At 36.3% G+C, this 19,147-nt stretch overlaps 1 protein-coding gene across 6 annotated transcripts in view; it reads right to left on the bottom strand.

Annotated features, from left to right (window-relative positions):
• FARP1 (FERM, ARH/RhoGEF and pleckstrin domain protein 1) overlaps nt 1-19,147 on the bottom strand; it is a 155,153-nt gene that overhangs the window by 56,617 nt on the left and 79,389 nt on the right. For 3 of the 6 annotated variants that reach the window (XM_087871498.1, XM_034418311.3, XM_034418320.3), the window contains exons 3-7: nt 7,554-7,658; nt 4,437-4,479; nt 3,488-3,566; nt 2,482-2,579; nt 91-205 (exon numbers count right to left, since the gene is read on the bottom strand). In XM_087871498.1, the coding sequence (XP_087727624.1) occupies nt 91-205; nt 2,482-2,579; nt 3,488-3,566; nt 4,437-4,479; nt 7,554-7,658 (440 nt within the window). Of the gene's footprint in view, nt 1-90; nt 206-2,481; nt 2,580-3,481; nt 3,567-4,436; nt 4,480-7,553; nt 7,659-19,147 lie in introns of all 6 variants that reach the window. The other 3 variants (XM_087871497.1, XM_034418288.3, XM_034418305.3) reach the window with 1 other exon arrangement.

The following is a 19,147-nucleotide window of genomic DNA, read 5'->3' as shown; positions in this document are numbered from 1 at the left end:
AATTATACTTGATATATTTCTTACTGTATCAAGTCTGATATTGGCATTCCAACATTACTTAATAGTAACGCTTAAGTATAATATACTTACATATGATTATGATGAAATTCCATTATTTTGTCTTCTAAAGCTTCTTGTTGAGGTATATATTTGTTTTTTGCTAAGTGTTCATGATCAATGGTTTCATCAAAATCCCCGATTTCAGCTAAAGGAAAAAAATACTCAATGGATAAAAATCTAGGTTAGAGAGGAGACTTCCACTGGAAAGTATAAATCATCCTGATTCTATAAACATTAGCAATACATTGTAGTTAATTCAATAGGATGTCCCTCCAGAGTTTTCAATTTTCATTCTCAAGATGGCACAATGTATTTTTCATGTGAAGGTGTGAAAACACAAAGATAAAATACTGGGCAACTGCAGCTAACATGAATTTAATTTTTTTTAAAAAACCCTACACCTATTAGTAAGTGTTTCAAATGGACATGGACACACACACACACACACACACACACACACCATAACCACTATAATGCCCCAAGTCCTTCTAATTCTTTACAACATTTAGAGTTTCAGTAGGTATTGTCAGATATCATTAAGACACATCTTGAAGACTTCCATTTGAAACTCTGAATGCAAATACTAGCTATCTGTGGTTAACCTGTTATGTCTTAGACACTTAGACACCACACAAGGCTTGATCCAATGTAGACTAACAAGTATTATAAAGAGAAATCTTTTGTGACACTCACATCATTATGGATTGGTATGCATACACACAATAGAGAAATTTAAATAGACAATGTTTTCTACATAAAAAAAGAATATCGTTAGATCATGAGTTTATCATATGCTGTCAGATATTTAAGTCATCTTCCTTCATTGACAAAATTATCAAAAGTATATAGGATTTTTAAAGAATAGTACTGTCTTATGTACTTGAGAAATATCATTTTAAGTTGCATACTTAACTAATAAATATGATACCAGACAGGTATAATAGATAAAATCTTCTTGCCAACAAGAACCATTTTTGAAAGCATATTCAGTTGCTAATGTCATTCTAAAAAGATTACTTTCTAGAATGTCTTGAAATTTCAGGTCTCTGATATGACTAGACCAACATTGTTCTTTGTCCTTCATATTTTCACTGAAAAAAGTGAAATTGAAGAATCACTGTTTCTTTTGTAGGAGCACTTTGATTCCCAGCACCTCATGTAGCTTATTTTTCACTTTGTTTCATTAATCCCAATAGAATTTATTTATTATTTATTTATTAGTTTGATTTATATGCTGCCCCTTCTCCGGAGACTCAGGGCGGCTTACAATGCTTTTAAGCAATAGCCTTCATACTTTTGTATATACCTACTTAGTAGGGTTTTTAGCCACCCCTAAGCGGTGTTCTATTTTATACAAAGGCAGCTTATTGCCCCCACAAACCGGGTCCTCATTTTACCTACCTTGGAAGGATGGAAGGCTGAGTCAACCTTGAGCCTGGTGAGAATGAACTCGCAGTAATTGCAGGCAGCTGGCAGCTAAATACTACTTTAACAGTAGTTTAGTCCACTGCACCACCAGGCTGGTTTAGAGAAAGTTTGGAGAATTGGTCTCCAAACTTTCAAAATTGCTATTCTAAGAAAAGGAGGATGGATCTCCATGTATCAATTTAAAGCTCTTCATGGACTGGGATACTTGGAATATGGAGAAAAGAAGACTTGAAAAATGGAATCACAGATTTTTCTTCTGCATTCCACTGGATGTCATCTATTGATATGGGCTTCAATAAAATTACATACATATACAGCAGCTGTGCTGACTCTATTTGTAGCAGCCATCTGATCTACATTCAGACACTGAAATTAATCTAAAATTCTATTTTCTAGTACAACAGAGATTTTTGCCAGAACACAGAAATGTTTTTTATTTGATTGTTTCCAGTAGCTCCTGTTTGTGCTTACACTTGCATATCTAAATTCAAAGCAGCTAATCTTTCTGGCCATTTCAGAGAGGGGAATGAAAAAACTCCCTCCCCTCCCTCCAAAAAATTAAGCGAGCTCCAATAAGAAAAAGCTGGGATTTGGCTAAGGGAGTTATACATTCCCCCCCCCCCCCACATTGTTATTTCACATTCTATTTTTAAAGATTGAATGTATTCCCACTTTTACAGCTTCAGCCCTTAGTGTTATGGGGATAAAGTCGGTGACTTTAGAAGTCAACAAATGTAACCCTGATTGTAAACAAGGGAACAGTTTATTAGAAATTGCTAGCCTTTCCCCCTCTAAACGTAGACATTGTAGATCTACCACTGAACAAGTATTTTAGGTAAATATTGCATAATATTTGAGATACAAGAATACAAGAAACAAAAAATAAACTTCTGGGAACAGTTTTATTTTCATCTTTGTAATCTATAGAAAAATATTACCTAACATTATACTGTTCAAAATGCAGAAATTCAAAAATGAAAAAGTTTTACTTACACTGTACAATGTGTGATATTAAGAGAGCAGCACTAGTGTCATTACAGGTTAGTCTTCCTTGTGCTAAATCCTGTTTAACTTGCAATGCAAATAAGTACCTGAAAGGGCATATAAAAAAGAAAATATTACTGACACTTTTATGGAGTGTTCGTAAAATCAGAATGTTTACATATCCTTTGCTAACAAGTTTACTTGGGATGAACAACCTGCCCATAGATTAAGGTTATCAGGTAGGGTCTTTCTCTGAGAACCTGATACATTATTTACATATAAAGTGTGCCTACACATTTTTGGTTCAAGCACCTTGGAATACCTTCTTTACGGAAGTCTCACCGCTGACACTATTAGAATATTTGTGGTAACCAGTCAAGCCTCTCCCTATTTTTTTGTGTAAACTATTTCAATGTTTCCATTTCTAAATATTTATTTTTATGTTATTATTTGTAATTCTGAATGTGTATATTGTTCAAATGTCACTAATTTATCCTTACAAAAACAAACATCACAAAATATTTTTACAAATTATGAGCACCATAGATTATTATTTTCCCTATTGTGACCATCGATTCAGCCCTTTTAGAAGAGGGAAAAATACCAACAAATATTTCAGTCAACGATGAAATACAAGTTGCCCTTCTTTATCCTGAAAAAAACTGTCTTTTCATTGTTACTAATCTAGCATGCTGAGTAACAGCAGTATAAAATAAACAATTATGGATTAAGAGATGAAATTATAATATTAGCAAGTACTGACAATTCATTTTAAAGTATGAAGATATTGAGGTATGGAAATAAAAATCAGCTTCATTCCCACTTAAAAAATAAATCTGAATATAACAATAGAACAAGTTAAACCAAATTTTATATCAGACATTTGAAAGCCTGGAATCCTTTCAAGTAAACTCCTGACCTCACCTTAATATGGTTTATTTTAAAATTTGGTATGAATATTTCCAATTCTTGTTGTCTTGATGAAGAGGAATTTAAAACGGATGCTTACACCAACCTTGTTAATTCTTCTTGCAGCTGAGCATGATCAGGTGGGAAGAATTTTACCACAAATTTTAGAATGACATGCTTAGGTCCTAAAAGACAAAATGAGGCACAACAATGACAAACGTCACCAATTTATTGTTTACATATATAGCATGCAAATATTTCATTCATAGTAAGACTTAAGTGGCTGAACATAAACTATGTAATATTAATGAAAAGTTAAGGAATGCAAAATCAAATATAATGGACTAAACCAACTACGTCTCAGAGTAAAAGAAATGTAGCCACTCTTAATAATCCTAGACTCTTGAAAAAAAATTTTTTTTTGAAGGGCAAACCAATTTATATGAAATTATCTTGCAAATACTAATCTCTGATTTTTGAGGGTTTTTCTTCTCCTATACTCTACATAGAGAAAAAAATTCTCTGCTCAAAAGTGCAGTTTCTTACTTATGGTAGTTCCTCAACTAAATATTTAATTGATTAAAAGGAAAATGTACAATTAATAAACTTGTTTCACTACTCTGTTAGTCAGGATTGGTTTAGTGAAGATATTACTAGGAGTAAACTTCACACCTAAGTTTGTATGCTGTAACTGCAGGCAGAAAGACTGCATAAATAAATACATAGTATATATTTAATAAATACATAGTATTCAAAAATAACAATTTTTTTCTATCCTAAATCAAATAAATTCTAGTCTTCATTGACACTCTCCGTCCTAACCATCTGCTGAGAGGATAGTTGCATCTACTCTTCTTTATTTGGTACATTTGTTATAACTCCAACATTCTCAAACATTTATAATCAGGGCAATGTTCAAATAAGGCCTATGCATGTAAAATTCAAAATTAGACACATTATTTTGTCTATACATTTAGTTGAAATAAAATCAGGGAAGGCTAAGTATGAAACTGGGTCTATATTTGCATCAAAAAAAAAAAATTGTCAACACTTACTTTTGATTTGTTTTATGATAGGTTTCAAAAGATCCAGCCAAACCTGGGGAAAAAGGAAAAATAATCACTGGTGCAGCTAAAGCAAGAAACAAGAGCTCCGCAATTTAATTTCTAATCCAATAATTCCTAGATTGCATCATTTTACCAGATCTGAAATGTATAAATTTGGATGATCAATGGATAATCGTGCTAGTTTTTTTATCCAGGTTAGATTTCATAGACCTATTTTAAGATGAAGGTGAAAACAGCTAATTTCATTGGACAGAGTGCAACCAGGACAGGAGGCACAAATCTGGATTACAAACTCCAGGAGCAATCATACACATAGTAGGATATAAACTGTATTAAACTGAATTTTCAGAGGAAAAAACATGTTCAGAATAGTGATATCTTGCTAAAACCCCCACCAAAATAATTATAGCATGATTTGTTCTCCACATAAGTACTAAAATTAAATAAAGAGTACCCAATTAAACAAATTAGTCAAAACCATTATACTTGTTTGTTTATTTATGGAGGAAAATGATCCAAAGCTGCATATTGGTGTGTGATAGAATAATGTGAACCTTTGCTTTTAGTAACTGTGCCCCACTTGGACAGCAATAACTGCAACTAAAAGTTTCTGATAATACTTGATCAGTCCTTCATTGATTTGGATTTTAGTCCAGCTTCAACTCTGGAATATTGGTGGGTTTCCTTGCATGAACTACCGTGTTTCCCTGAAAATAAGATCCTGTCTTATATTTTTTTGAACCCGAAATAAGCGCTTGGCCTTATTTTGGGGCGCGTGGAGCAAGATGGGGCTCCTCTTACCACCTTACCTGATTTCCAGCTCTGCGTTTAAATATTTTCAGGGAGGGCTTATTATTGGGAGGAGGCTTATTTTAGCGCATACACTCAAAAGCCCGATTGGGCTTATTATCAGGGGATGTCTTATTTTCTGGGAAACAGGGTACCTACTTCAGATCCTTCAACAATATTTTGAAGATCAGGATTTTGACTTGCCATTCCAAAACATTAACTTTCTTCTGCTTTATACAACTTCTGTGCTTTGGGTCACTGTCTTGCTGAATGACCACTTTTTCTTGAGCTCCAGATTACAAACATCTTACAGAATTGATTGGAACAATTCAGAATTCAAAGTTCCATCTTGGTTTAGAGGCTGCAAAGAAACCATGATACTGTCACCATTGTGTTTCACAAATGGGCTAAGGTTCTCCTGCTGGAATGCAGTATTTGCCTTTCGCTAAATATAAAATTTTTATTTAAGCCAAAAATTTCTATTTTTGTCTCATCCATCCACAGAACATTCTTCCAATAGCCTTCTTGTTAATCCATATGGTTTTTTTCCCCCATAAACTGTAGATAGGTAGCAATGTTCTTTTTGTATAGTAGCTTTCTCCTTGCAGTCTTGCCATGCTCACCATTGTTATTCAGTGTTGCCCTGCTGGCAGTCTCATGAATATCAACATTTTCCAATGCAAGTGCACAATTACTTTTTAGACATTACCTGGGCTCTTGAAGACATCTTGAAGTATTACATGCAAAATGTAACAATGATAGTTGTTGTTTACGTCCTTGATAGTAAACGCCCAGAATTCTCTTCTTTAAATATGGCAGGACCTCACACACTCATACCTGATTATCATCTCTTTGATTAAAATAACTGACCAATTTCTCTTTCAAATAAATTGATATTCCAAGAGGTTGACATACTTTTGCCACACACACATACACACACACACATATATATCTTTCGATCATTTTTTAAAAAATAAATAAGTGAACAAGCATAATGTTTTTGACTCATTTGTTTATTTTTAATAGTTGTGTGAAGAACAGATCATTTTGGTATTTTGGTATTGATCATGATATTTATGGAGAAATATTGAAAATTCAAAGAGTTCACAAACTTTTAAGCACCACTGTACATTGTATTCATACTAATGTATTTGTGGATGCAACACACACACACACACACACACACACAAAAACAACACACACACACACACAGATTCCCACGGAGTTAAACTCCTAGATAGTAAGAAGGCAAACATTTCTCTCACAAAAAGAAAACTCACTTTTGTCCTGAACAAGAAAGCTCGAAAGAATCGTACATTTGTTCAAGACAAAACTTGAATAGCTCTTTGTTTCACCAAGTTAAAAGCATATCTTCCTTTCAGAAAAATAACTCAGGACCCACACAAAAAACTGTGTCCAAGTTCTGACCCATTAATGTGTTTTGATTATTTTGAGGAAAAAAGCTATTAATTTAAAATTGTTTTTGTTAGCCAATAAAAACATCTATGTCTTAGTCATTTACAGTATGTTCATCTGGGAAAAAACACAATTTTTAGATTTTTTTTTAAAAAACAGATCTTGATATTTCTTGGCATTGTAATCATATTTTGTTTTGAACTTCACACTTGGCACCCTGAAAAATGTGTGCTCTGCCAAATTTCTGAAAAGAATGACTAAAATACAACCCAGTTATAATTGCATGGGTACCCAGCACAGGAGTAAAAGGCTTTACAATGTTATTTCTGGTGCAGAAATGATAAACTCAGAAAGAAAACAGCACAGACTACACTCCTCTGTGGTAGCAAGTGATACTTTTAGAAAAGCTTAAAATACACAGCAGTTGCCTAGGTACAACAGATTTGTTTCCATCAGAAGAGAGGAAGAAAAGGATGAACAGATGTTATTTTCATAATGTTAAGCATAATGAACTGGACAGCTATCACTCAGTCCACGATTCATTATCTTTCCATCAAGAATGGTTTTATTCTTGAAATAATAAAAAACCTGTCCAATAGATATGTGCACACATTTTAATATAACAAGTGTAAGTTCTGTAGTCTATTTAGAACAGTATGTTTCGCTCTACTGCTGTGTATATTATTTATGGACAAACATATTGCACATTTCTGATTGATTGGTTGTGAGCTGGGAAACAAGAATATTTACTCATATGCTCTTGCTTATCTACTTTGCTTTCTAGTGAGAAAAATAGAAAATATTGTAAGGCAGGTAGGAAGTGGCAAACATTTAGGAGCATGAAAAGATTATAAAATGATATCATGGGAGAGATGATTTAGGCAAAATATCTTTACATACCATGACCTTCTTATGATCCAGAAACTCAAGGCCAAAATAATCACCTTCAACAAGATTCAGATGGTTGCAGACTGCATCTAATAAAATCTTTCCTGGAGCTCTTTGCTGTATTGAAAAACAAAGATTATACATTATATGCGAAAATGAAAAACTAACATTAAAAATCCATTTCAAATTCAAGTTATTTTGTCTTCTCACATATAGGTGAGCAGATAACAGTCCTGTGTACAGTCTATTTTTAGGTGAATGTCAAAGTACTGAAGGCTCTATGGCAGTGATGGTGAACCTTTTTGGCACTCGCATGGAAATGTCACGTGCATGCCTGCTCATTGGGGCTGCACTTTCGGAAAAGCTGAACTTCCAGGTCCCAGCACACATGCGCGCCCGACGATCAGCTGGCTGGCACGCATGCGCAGACTAGTTTTCGGCACTGCTGCACGTGCAAAGTTATCACGCTCTGGAAAAGCTGAACTTCCAGGTTCTGGCGCACATGTGCACCTGATAATCAGCTGGCTGATGCGCATGCACACACTGGTTTTCGGCACTGCCGCGTGCACGAAGGACAGCTGATCGTCATGTGTGCATGCGCGCCAGAAACCCGGAAGACAAACAGGCAAGGCTGCACATGCTGGGTGACATGGCTTTACGTACCACTTTGGGCATGTGTGCTATAGGTTCACCATCACGGCTCTATGGTGTCTCTGCTTTACTATATAATACAATGAGTTAGTTGAAAAGTGGACAGAAAGGCACCAAGTAAGCTAGCTGCATGCTCTTCCATTTAATTCGTCAGCTGCCAAGTAGCTATTTTCCCTTTAAGAAATAGGAGGAAAGGGGACAACTGATTTCTAGGTTTGAAATTTACACAACACACACACACACACATATGATACTTGGGTCAAGATCAAAACACAGGAATTGGAAACATTCACCAAACATATCAACTCTATGGACAGATACATCGAATTCACAAGGGAAGATGTTAAGGAAAATAGTCTAGCCTTCCTGGACTGTGCAGTACACATTAAAGAAGACAGAAGCATATTAAAGAAGACAGAAAATATTGGAGTCTACAGAAAACTCAAGCACATAGATCAATTTTTACATTTTGATTCTCACCACCCACTGGAGCACAAAATGGGAGTTATCAGAACCTTATACCACCGAGCTGAAGGCCTGCCTACCAGCAAAAATGAGACAGAAAGAGAACTAAAACACATCAAGGAAGGCCTCAGAACATGTGGCTATCCCAAGAAGTCCTTCATCAAAACCCAAATAAACGAAGCAATGTTGTTATTCCATATGTTGCAGGAATATCGGAAAAGCTCAGGGAGGATCTTCAGCCAACACAACATACATGCCAAGATAAAACATTCAGACACAAACTGAGTGGTATATGCAGTACAATGCAGTGAGCCATGTGCAGTTCTGTACATTGGGGAAACAAAACAACCACTTCATAAGCACATGACACAACATAGGAGAACAAATTCATCAGGACAAGATTCAGAAGTCCATCTACATTTAAAAGACAACAGCCACTCTTTTGAAGACAGCAAAGTCCACATTTTGAACAGCAAGAACAGCTGGTTTGAAAGAGTGATTAAAGAGGCTATCTATGTCAAAATTGAATGGCCCTCTCTCAACAGAGGGGGAGATACAACATCATCTATCTCCAGTCTACAACAATCCAGTTTCAACTGTTCCAAGAAGGCTCCAGACCGATTTGCATTACCCAGGTGAACCTGACAACACAGATAAACTTCCAGGTAGCCTAAATGGCTCTCTAAAAGAATGCAAATGGCCAGCTATCTGCAAGGAGTTTAAATCCTTCCAATCACCACCTTCCAGAGCTAAAGAAGCTTCTTGGAAGAGAAGTGAAATGTCTTCAAAGAAAAACAAGAAAGTCCAGTTGCCTCTTGAAAAAGCACCTTTGGGATGGACACACACCTCTTTAAAAAAAGGAACAATTGCAACAATAGCCAACAAGAGATTCTAATCCCCCCAACAACTATAATAATCTGAAATTAAGCATATTTTAAACTCTCCTCCCAACTCTTTTTGTTTTTTGTTTTGGAAAACATAAATTTCCATTTCAGATAAGTCTATTGACAATGTAATTGTAAACTGCCCTATATAAACCCTGAAACACCAGTGCTGACATTGAGGTTTTCAGGATTTACCATAAAAGTCTATGTAAATTTGTTCAGATGTAATTCCCGGTATTATTTCCGATTATTGTCCTGCAGTTTGCTTTTCATCTGCACCCTCCAGCATTCCTCATTCCCTCCCTTCTCCTTAACACTCTCTTGGAATAAGGATTTTCATTCTTCTTTCATTGCACATCACATTTTTAGACTCTATTACAGTACTTTCAATGTTTGACTCACCCTAAAGAAATTCCGGATCAATAAACAAATGCTCTACTACTCTAGACAGGGCTGTATGTGCTACATTCTTTAATGTGAACTTTTAATAAAGAAAGGATTGAGACAGAGAAAAAAAAAACTTGTAATGTTGATATAACACATGACCTTCAATTTTTTATCATCTGTTTCAAGTAAAAGATTTCTAAATGAAAATATATCATAAAGTTTATCAAACTGAACTACCAATAAACACATTTAATATTCTAGAAGCTTTTAACCAACTAAAGTAATTTAACCAACTAAAAGAAAGTTTTTTCATAGCTATCGAATCCTCCTCCTCCTCTCTCTCTTTTCTCTCTCTCATTTTCATTGAGCTCCTGCACTTTTAATTACAATATTGATTGCTATTTGTGACTATATAAATGGATTATGGGGGAAATTCATGCATACTATAGATTAATAAAAAAAATGAAATGCACACAGTAAGCCATATGAATGGGTTATCATATGAAATAGTCCCTCTATAAGGGAGATGGATGGCTTCAATCTTTCTTCAATAAATAAATACAATATGGACTTAATTTCAGATTCTCAAAGTTATGTATAATACTATCATCTGTCATGCACCAAAGATCATGTCCACACATGAAGGTCTAACTATATTGATTTATTGCTACTCATGCCTATGCACAGGAATTTTCTCAACTAAAAGTTAGCACCTGTTAGGAGTGCTAAAGATCAACAGAATTCAAGAAGGGTTGGACTTAGCCCTATTGTGGCTATTCAGAGATCCTATGCTGATCCTTCTTTTAACTCCACCCCCAGGTTCTGTCAGTCCTTCCCCTAATCATTAGCATAATAAATAATTTTGAAATCTTAGGTTTGTGATATCCAAAGGCCAAATCTACTTCAAAGTTTTGGATGTAATTTATTTCTTTCCATCTATCCACCAGTTGCTAAAGAATAAGGAGAAGGAGTAACAATATGAGTCTCATAATTAAGACCATAATTAAGGCCATCTGTACATATTCAAAAGCATCCTTTTTTACTTGGAAATGGCAAAGGAATTTCCTCAGGTCAATAACAGCGGTATTGATAGATTTTAAAAAATGACACTCATGTGTTCCTAGGAGCCTCGGAGTATTAAGGAAGAGGCCTAAAAGACTCACAATCATCAGCCAATCCTTATCACTCCAACAGGAAGGAAACAAGGGTGCATATACAAAAGCAGGGTTTGATCCTGACTTATTTGACTATGAATGCCTTTGACTGTAAAGATGGAAAAGGAATCTCCTGAATGCTTTCTTGAAAAATTATCTAATGAAACTTGCCACTCACGAATGGTACTAGCATTAAAAGGAGTGGGTGAAGAGGTGTTGTTGCCCAACATTTGGCATCTGAAGACAGGTTGCCTTACCTATGTAATGTTAGCGATTCCCTTGACATAGAGATCAATAATAATTCTCATGAAGTTCTGCACTAATAGATGAAGTGATATTTATGCATCTTAATTTGGAAGGAAATGTGTTCAGTTCCAAGAAGCAATCCGGACAATTTCAATTAACCTATTTTTTTACATTTTATTCCCCCCCCCCCAAAAGTGCTGATTTCATAACAAGCATATTCGGCTTCAACAAACAACAAACCATTTTTCTTTTCTTTCCTCAGTATTTCCTGACAGTACTGAGGGAAAAAATGTATTCCCCTGGTCTCCAAGCTAGTCAAAAGTACACTATGTTCCTTCTTTCTTTCACTAAACCTAAAACAAGTTTCAGAATGTTTATTAGGAAAACCTGAGATTGAATTTCATAGTTCGTAACTTCAGGGGAATAATATAATAGTGCCATTCAGTTCAGTGTATCTATGCAGCAAACATAGTATAAAGAGGCACAGGAAATTTCCTATTCATTCCTACCCCAAGATATGAATCTGATGGACAAAAATTTGGGCGTTGTTTGCTGTGGGTTTATTTTATAGAGTGTCTATAGCCTGACTAAATGGTCATAAATGATTTCTCTATGGTTAGATCTTAGCCTATCATTCTCTTGTCTCACTTTCTCTTTTGATTGATTCCACTAAGATTACTGCAGTCACCTAAACCCAGCAATTAAATTATTAGAGGAAGTAACAGAGCACTGACTAAGCAGAACTAAGGATAAATAAAAGAAGATATAGTGGAGATGGCACAGCTGCTGCTGCTATGCTTGTGCTTGTGTTTCTCTCTGTGTGTATATACAGTAGATTTGTGTATATGTGTACATGTTTCTTTATTTATTGGTTCCCTTCTCATCTGCTGTAAGAGTATAAATGAAATGTAATACTTAATATCATGAATTTTTCCTGTAAATAACAGCTATGAGAGGGAAGAAATGACACCATATCACATTTTGTACTAACAACAGATTGCTGGGAAAAGGAAAAGGAAGGCCTGCTTTTCATAGAACCATGGTAGAGGCTACATTAAACATGAAAATAAGTTAGAGATAAGAGCTAACCTCAGACTTCTCCCTTAGGTGCTGATATAAACTCCATTCATCTGCATGCAGTCATTCCGTTTTTCACTAATCAGGCTGGTACAGAAGTCTAAATGTCAGAGGAAGTAGCATTTATTACCTCCCTACCCCTCATCCCCCAAAATAACCTGCCGAGGACATGAAAGAACCTAACAATGTTTTTTTTTCCACAAAGTCACAACATACGCAATCACAGAATTGTTGTGGGAAAAATGGGAGAAGGGAGTGCTATGCATGTTACCATGAGCAGCTAAAGGAAAAGCACTCTGTTTGAAAATTGAACTATACATTTTACTGGCAGTTTGCGTCAAAACGATCAGTTTGTTCTTCAGCAGCTACAAAATACTACTGAAAAGTACACTTCATAGCAAAAGATAGGGTTGCCAGGTCTGCTTCCAAAAAATAGCAGACAAGCGTGGGGGGGGGAGAGAGTTAAGTAGTAAAAAAATAAAAAAAAATTACAATTAAATTATATATTTTCTTACAAACATTTTAACACGTATTAAAATAATCACTTCCAAACTTTACTTAAAATTCAAAACATCAAATACATTATAATAATATGTAAAATATTAAATTACATTTTACTTTGCTGTCGTGTGTATTTTTTATTTGACTGCGCAGCTTTGATCAATTCTTTGTGTTTAAGGAATAATTCTTTAATTTCAGTACAACGTTGAGAAATATTAAAAAATATACAAAGTTCACTTCGAACTGATGGTACAAGCAGTCGGTTACGTTCGTCAGTCCACAAATTTCCCATGACGCTGAAAATTCGTTCAATGTTTGCATTTGATACCGGAATTGATGCATAATACTGGAACAGTTTCAGTAAACTCGGAGCTGGCTCTTTCTTGAAAAAGTACGTCCACTTATCAAGGGATGAATCACCCTGCAGATGAACATAAACTTCTTCTAAGGCAGAAATTTCATCGAAGAGAGTGTTGGGTGGAAGTTCTTCTCGCCATGGTGATAATAACCAGATGTTCGTCATTTCTTCTAAAGTTGGAAGATTATTGCGATCAATTAGATTGAAACAACTTAGCGTCTCATATACTGAATCGGTGAAATTATACCACTTTTCTAGGTACACAATGGCTCTTTGATACACGTTGATGGCTTTTTTCTTGAACTTTTGCACAGCATTCTCAGGCAAATGTTTTTTACGTAAGGCAAATAAAACTTTCATTCCAAAAAACTGCTCATCGTATTTTTTTTGCAAAGAATCACGCCCATGATAATGTGAAGATCACATGCAAGAATTTTCTTGCTTTCCAGCTTCAGTAGGGTGTCTTGCATTATTGACATGAAGAAGTGCGTGAAATATAAATACAATTCTGAAATTGTTGGTTCATCGTCCTTCGCGAGTTCATTTTCCTGATCCGAAATAAGGTTCCAGATAACCTTATGGCACTCATCAGATCCAAGAGAAATAAAATACGATTTTAGAGGTATCCAGTTTAAAAGAAGTCTTTCAACCGCTTTAAACAAACTTAACCAACATGTTGGAACATGGCGCAAAACTTCATGGAATTCTGACTCGCAAAACTCAAAAAATGATTTCAAGTCTTCTCGTTTCTTCGCAGAATTCAAAAATTCGGCAAAAACCTTCAGCACTACATTTTCGATATCAAAAGATAACTGCTTTAATGCATTTTTTGCGCTGTTGTGTAAAATGTGATTATTGCAATGAGCAGCTACAATATTGTCATTTTCCAGCAATAATTTTTGGTAAACAGATTTGTTCACTCCATAATTGACCGATGCATTATCTGCTCAGTAAGCTGAAACATTATTTATTTCCAATTCGTTATCACTAAGAACTCGACACAGCTGATTTTTTATTAATGTAGAATCTTCGAAAGACTCCTCATAAAAATCTAAAATTTTCACACACAGTCCTTCTTCACAAGTAAAATATTGTGCAACAACGGAATACATTTTGCGATTTCCCTTGTTTGATGCGTCAGTGGAGAGAGAAAATGGAATTCCAGTTTTAAGATCATTGAGAACCAACTCAATAGAAAAAGGATACAAAACCTCATTGACAATAGCTGATGATTTGGTTCTTTTTTACAATTTCTGAATCATCAAAAATTTGCTTCATTAACTTAATACTGCAATCTTGAGCCAGGAAAGAAATACGGTGTTTAGCTACAGTCACTTTCTCACTGAAAGAGGAGTCTTTAACAATGAAAAACGAATTGATTCGCTTGTTGCTGGAAGCTATTTTCTCCTTATCTAAATGATTTTTTGTGCTTGCATGCTGTGTGACAGCTTTTATACCATTATATTCAATTGTGAACTATTTCTGACACAATTTACAGTAGGCCGTCGTATTTGTTCTATCGGTTTCGTTGTTGGTAATCCATGCAAAAGTAGCTTCCCAGTCTTTGGTGTATTTGCACACTCCTCTCTTTTGTTTTAAAGAATTCGAAATCTCGCCGTTGTCACTCTCATCACTCGACGCCATTTTAGGTCAGTCGACACAAGCTACAATACATTTTAAAAATGTGAACTGTACATAATTTTATAATATATTTTTATTTTAATCTCATCATTAATTTTTTTGGAGAATCAAGTTCAATGGATATTCGATCTTTGTCTCATTCTAACTTATGAAAAAAAAGACAAAACGCGATTCTCCTATCCTTATTCTCTTAGACTGTACAGCTTTAGATTACGTACCATTTCATCATAAAGCTTTTGAATAAAAAAAGTCCACTATTTTGTGAAAAAAAATAGTGAACATAATGTGAAAAAAGTGGACTGTCCGCTCAAATAGTGGACACCTGGCAACTCTAGCAAAAGAAGCAGCAGGTAAGAAATAAACTTTAAAACGTCCCTGTTCTAAACTCAGTTTCAAACTGAAAGTTTCACAGCAACCAATCATTTCTAAAAGCTAAGAAACTAGATGAGAGTACAATTCCGCAGAGTTTTAAACATATGATTAGTAAACCACAAATCACATACTAAACCTTGACAATAACAACTTGGGTGAAGTCCTATGGAATAGAACATTTATTAATAGGCAGTTACATTAGGTTTCCCTCCCCCCAATAAATAAATAAGTAAGAAAGTAAGTAAGAAAAATTAACTCTTTGGGGTCTCCTGAATATATGCAACCAGAAAGACAATCTTTGAAACTTAAGAGGTACACCCAATCCCAAACCTCCTTTTTTGAAATCTCTGGACTACCTTTTGAGAACAATGTTTCCTGCCATCATGAAAAAGAAAACAACAAAAAACTAAATCCTAAAATGTGTTTAATATCCTTTTATGCACAAAGCAACTTACTCTGAGGTAGAGGAAAAATATAAAATCCAAGTTCAGAATATGAAAACGTTGCCCAAACCAAAAAATTAAGATTGCAGCCTCCTACATTTGACATGAGAGTAAGCACTGTTAAACAGATAACATATTATTTTTGAATAAATGCGCAAAGCACAATGTTAGCCTAGTCACATTTCTAATCACACTGAATCTATTTTCAGTATTAGATTCTAGCCTTTGGACGAATACCTATCTGAGAAGAAAACAGAAGTAGATTAGATGGCAAGGTCAAGATGCAGACCACCTCCCTTCTATGGGAAAGGAGGAGGAGGAAGAATTTGTTTCTAATTATTGTTTCTTTTATTTCCTGATAATCTTAAGCAGGGGTAGGCTTCAAAAATTTTAGCAAGGGGTTCTCTGCCCGGTTGCTGGGTGGGTGTGACCATGGTGGGCATGGCCTAGTCGGCCTCCTGTACCACAGCGGGGGGGGGGGGGAGGTGATGGTGGTGGTGTTTTTGCCCTCCCCAGACTCTGGAGGCTTGAAGGGCGAAAATGGCCTCCATAGGCTCCAGAGGCCCTCTGGAGGCTGGAAATGGGCTCAAACTTCTGGTAGGCTCATTTTTCATCCTCCCCGAGCTTCCGCGTGCACCCTGCACTTACCTGCATCCAAAATGGGCCGTGTGGGGACTCCTGGGAGGGGTGGGTAGGGCGGGGCCAGCCAGGAATGGGATTTGGGGGTTCTCCGAACTGCACAGAATCTTAGCCAGAGGTTCTCCCGAACCCCTGCAAACCCCCAACAGCCCACCCCTGATCTTAAGGGACTTCTGTTATAAAGCCCTTATGAATACCAACCTGGATTCTGGTCAGAAGTAAAAGTTGTAAACTGATTGCACATAGAAGTTTCAGAAATTATAACCAGGTAATGTAATCATTTGAATTCACCCCCAACTTAATTAAAAGTGTTTTTAAGACAAAAGTACTTTTTTTTCTTTTTTACTATCTAAGGGAGTTGTTATTTATTTATTTATTTTGGAAAATTTATATAGCCACCTACTCATTCATGGCAACTCTAGGTAGCTTACAGAAAATAAAACCAAAATGTAAAAGAAATAAAATAATAAAAATAATAAAATAATAGAATAATACCCCCCCCCTTGGTGACAATACACTCAAACCAGCCATTTATTGGACTCTATCCCACTCTGAGTTCCCTAGGCCTGCTGGCAAAACCACGCTTTCAGGGCCTTCTGGAAGAGGGTCAGAGTGGGGACTAGCCTAATTTCTGGAGGGATGATGTTCCAGAGGGAGGAGCTTCCATGAAGAAGGCCCTTCTTCTGGATCCCACCAGATGTACCTTCTTTAGGGGATGGGACTCAACATTACTTGCCTCCCCACTCTAGTGGGTTGGGTGGATGTGACCAGCAAGAGATGGTCCTTCAGTTATATATAAGGCACCTACATTTAAATGAGAACTGTACAACTCTACTATTATTCATGAAAACAGGTCCATCAAAAACTGCTAATCTGGAGTAGAATGGATAGGAGCAGAATCTACCTCGCTGACTGACTTAAAAAACACTAGCTAAGCAACAGTTCCTTACATGGCTTCTTGTTACTGTTTTATTTGATAGCACCTAAAATTATATTTAGAGGACACAAATATGAAATTCAAGACCTCTACGATGTAAAATAAACAAGGTCGATGCACATCTAAAGACTGAAAAGATGGGAAAGCACCAAAATATTCTTTATAGTTTTACAATAGCTTGTTCTTTAACTATACATAACATACTCTTCCAGCTTCGTCCTCCTGCATTGAAAGAGGATTAGATACTTACCGTATTTTTTGGAGTATAAGACACATCTTTTCCCCCCAAAAGAAACTAAAAATTTGGGTGCGTCTTATACTCCAAATGTAGCTTTTCCGAAGCTTTTTTTGAGTCCTAATGAGGCGCTAACGAGTCTTCCCAGCTTTGCCTGCTCCCTCGACTCTCCGCTGTGCTTTAAGCTGTGCTTTAACGAGGGAGGCGATCTCCATGCTTTGCTCCGACTCTCAGCTATTCTTTAGAAGCTTTTTTTCAGCCCTAACTAGGCGCTAGCTGAGTGAAGCGATCTCCCCATGCTTTGCCTGCTTTTCTCACTGCTGCTTCCTCTCAGCTGTGCCTTAGAAACTTAGAAGCTGTGCCTTAGATCCCCAAGCAGGGGATCAAAAACCAGCAAACTAATGTGCTGAAGCTGACCAGACTAAGGACACTACCCAGATAAATACCTGGTAGGCAGATTTTTTCCCCCTATTTTCCTCCCGAAAAACTAAGCTGCGTCTTATACTCCAGTGCGTCTTATACTCTGAAAAATACGGTATATTGTAACACTATAAAACTACTGGTAGTCTTTGATTTAGTTCATTTAGTGACTGTTTGAAGTTACAATTGCACCAATAAATTAACATGACCATTTTTCACATTTATGACCTTTGCAGCATCCCCATGGTCATGTGATCACATTTGGATGCGTGACAATTGGTTGATATTTAAGATGGTTGCAGTGTCCCGGGGTCATGGGATCACCTTTTCAAACTTTCTGGTCAGCAAAGTCAGTGGGGAAGCCAGATTCACTTAAGAACCACCATGTTGCTGACTTCACAACTGCAGTGATTCGCTTAACAAGTGTGGCAAGAAAAGTTGTAAAATGGGGCAAAACTCACTTGACAAATTTCTCACTTAGCAATGTAAGATTTGGGCTCATTTGTGGCCATAAGTCAAGGACTACCTGTATTGTTATAGTGTTTAATCAAACACACTTTTGACTAAACACTCTAATGATACTCCTACAACTATTGCATAAATTGGTGGATGTCTGACATGACGGTGTAATAACACTTTTCAAGTGCTGAGAAAGAGTTAATGCTGGAGAGGCTGGGAAGGTGAAAATAAACTCAAATTACTTGTGTGGTTACCAGGCAACCAGGCAAACATCCTCTAATTACTTCTTGATCCCTCCCACCGTTTTTTTTTTCTCAGCTGAGCTATACTCAAATAAACTGCAAAAAGTGTGCCATTGCTGTTGATGCCTCCTAAAGGGGGAGTGGTGGGAACAGCTGCAAAGCAATTATTTTGCCGTCTCAGTCTCCTCCTCCTCCTCCTCCTCCTCCTCCTCCTCTTTCAACCTTGAGTCACCCTGTGAACAGTGTATTCACTCAGCAGCTGAGAGTAGATCAGCTTGCTAGAAAATCAAGCTGCTACCCCTAGAGCATTGCTATTGTATAGTAGCGCAGAAGTGGCTGGTGAGAAGCTAATACTGAATTAATGTCTGTGGAGATTCTCAGTTATCCAGAACACAGTTGTCTCAAGGGTGTTTTTTTTTTCCTTCAAAAGGCAGCTGGACTGTTTTTTCCTTGAGGAAGAAGAAGAAAATGGATGGATGGATGAGAAGTGAACCG

This window comes from Pantherophis guttatus, chromosome 5, assembly GCF_059756535.1.
Source record: "Pantherophis guttatus breed Tessera chromosome 5, ASM5975653v1, whole genome shotgun sequence".
Taxonomy (NCBI): Eukaryota; Metazoa; Chordata; class Lepidosauria; order Squamata; family Colubridae; genus Pantherophis; species Pantherophis guttatus.
Note: the sequence above shows the minus strand (reverse complement) of the source record. Positions and strands in the feature narration are given on the sequence as shown.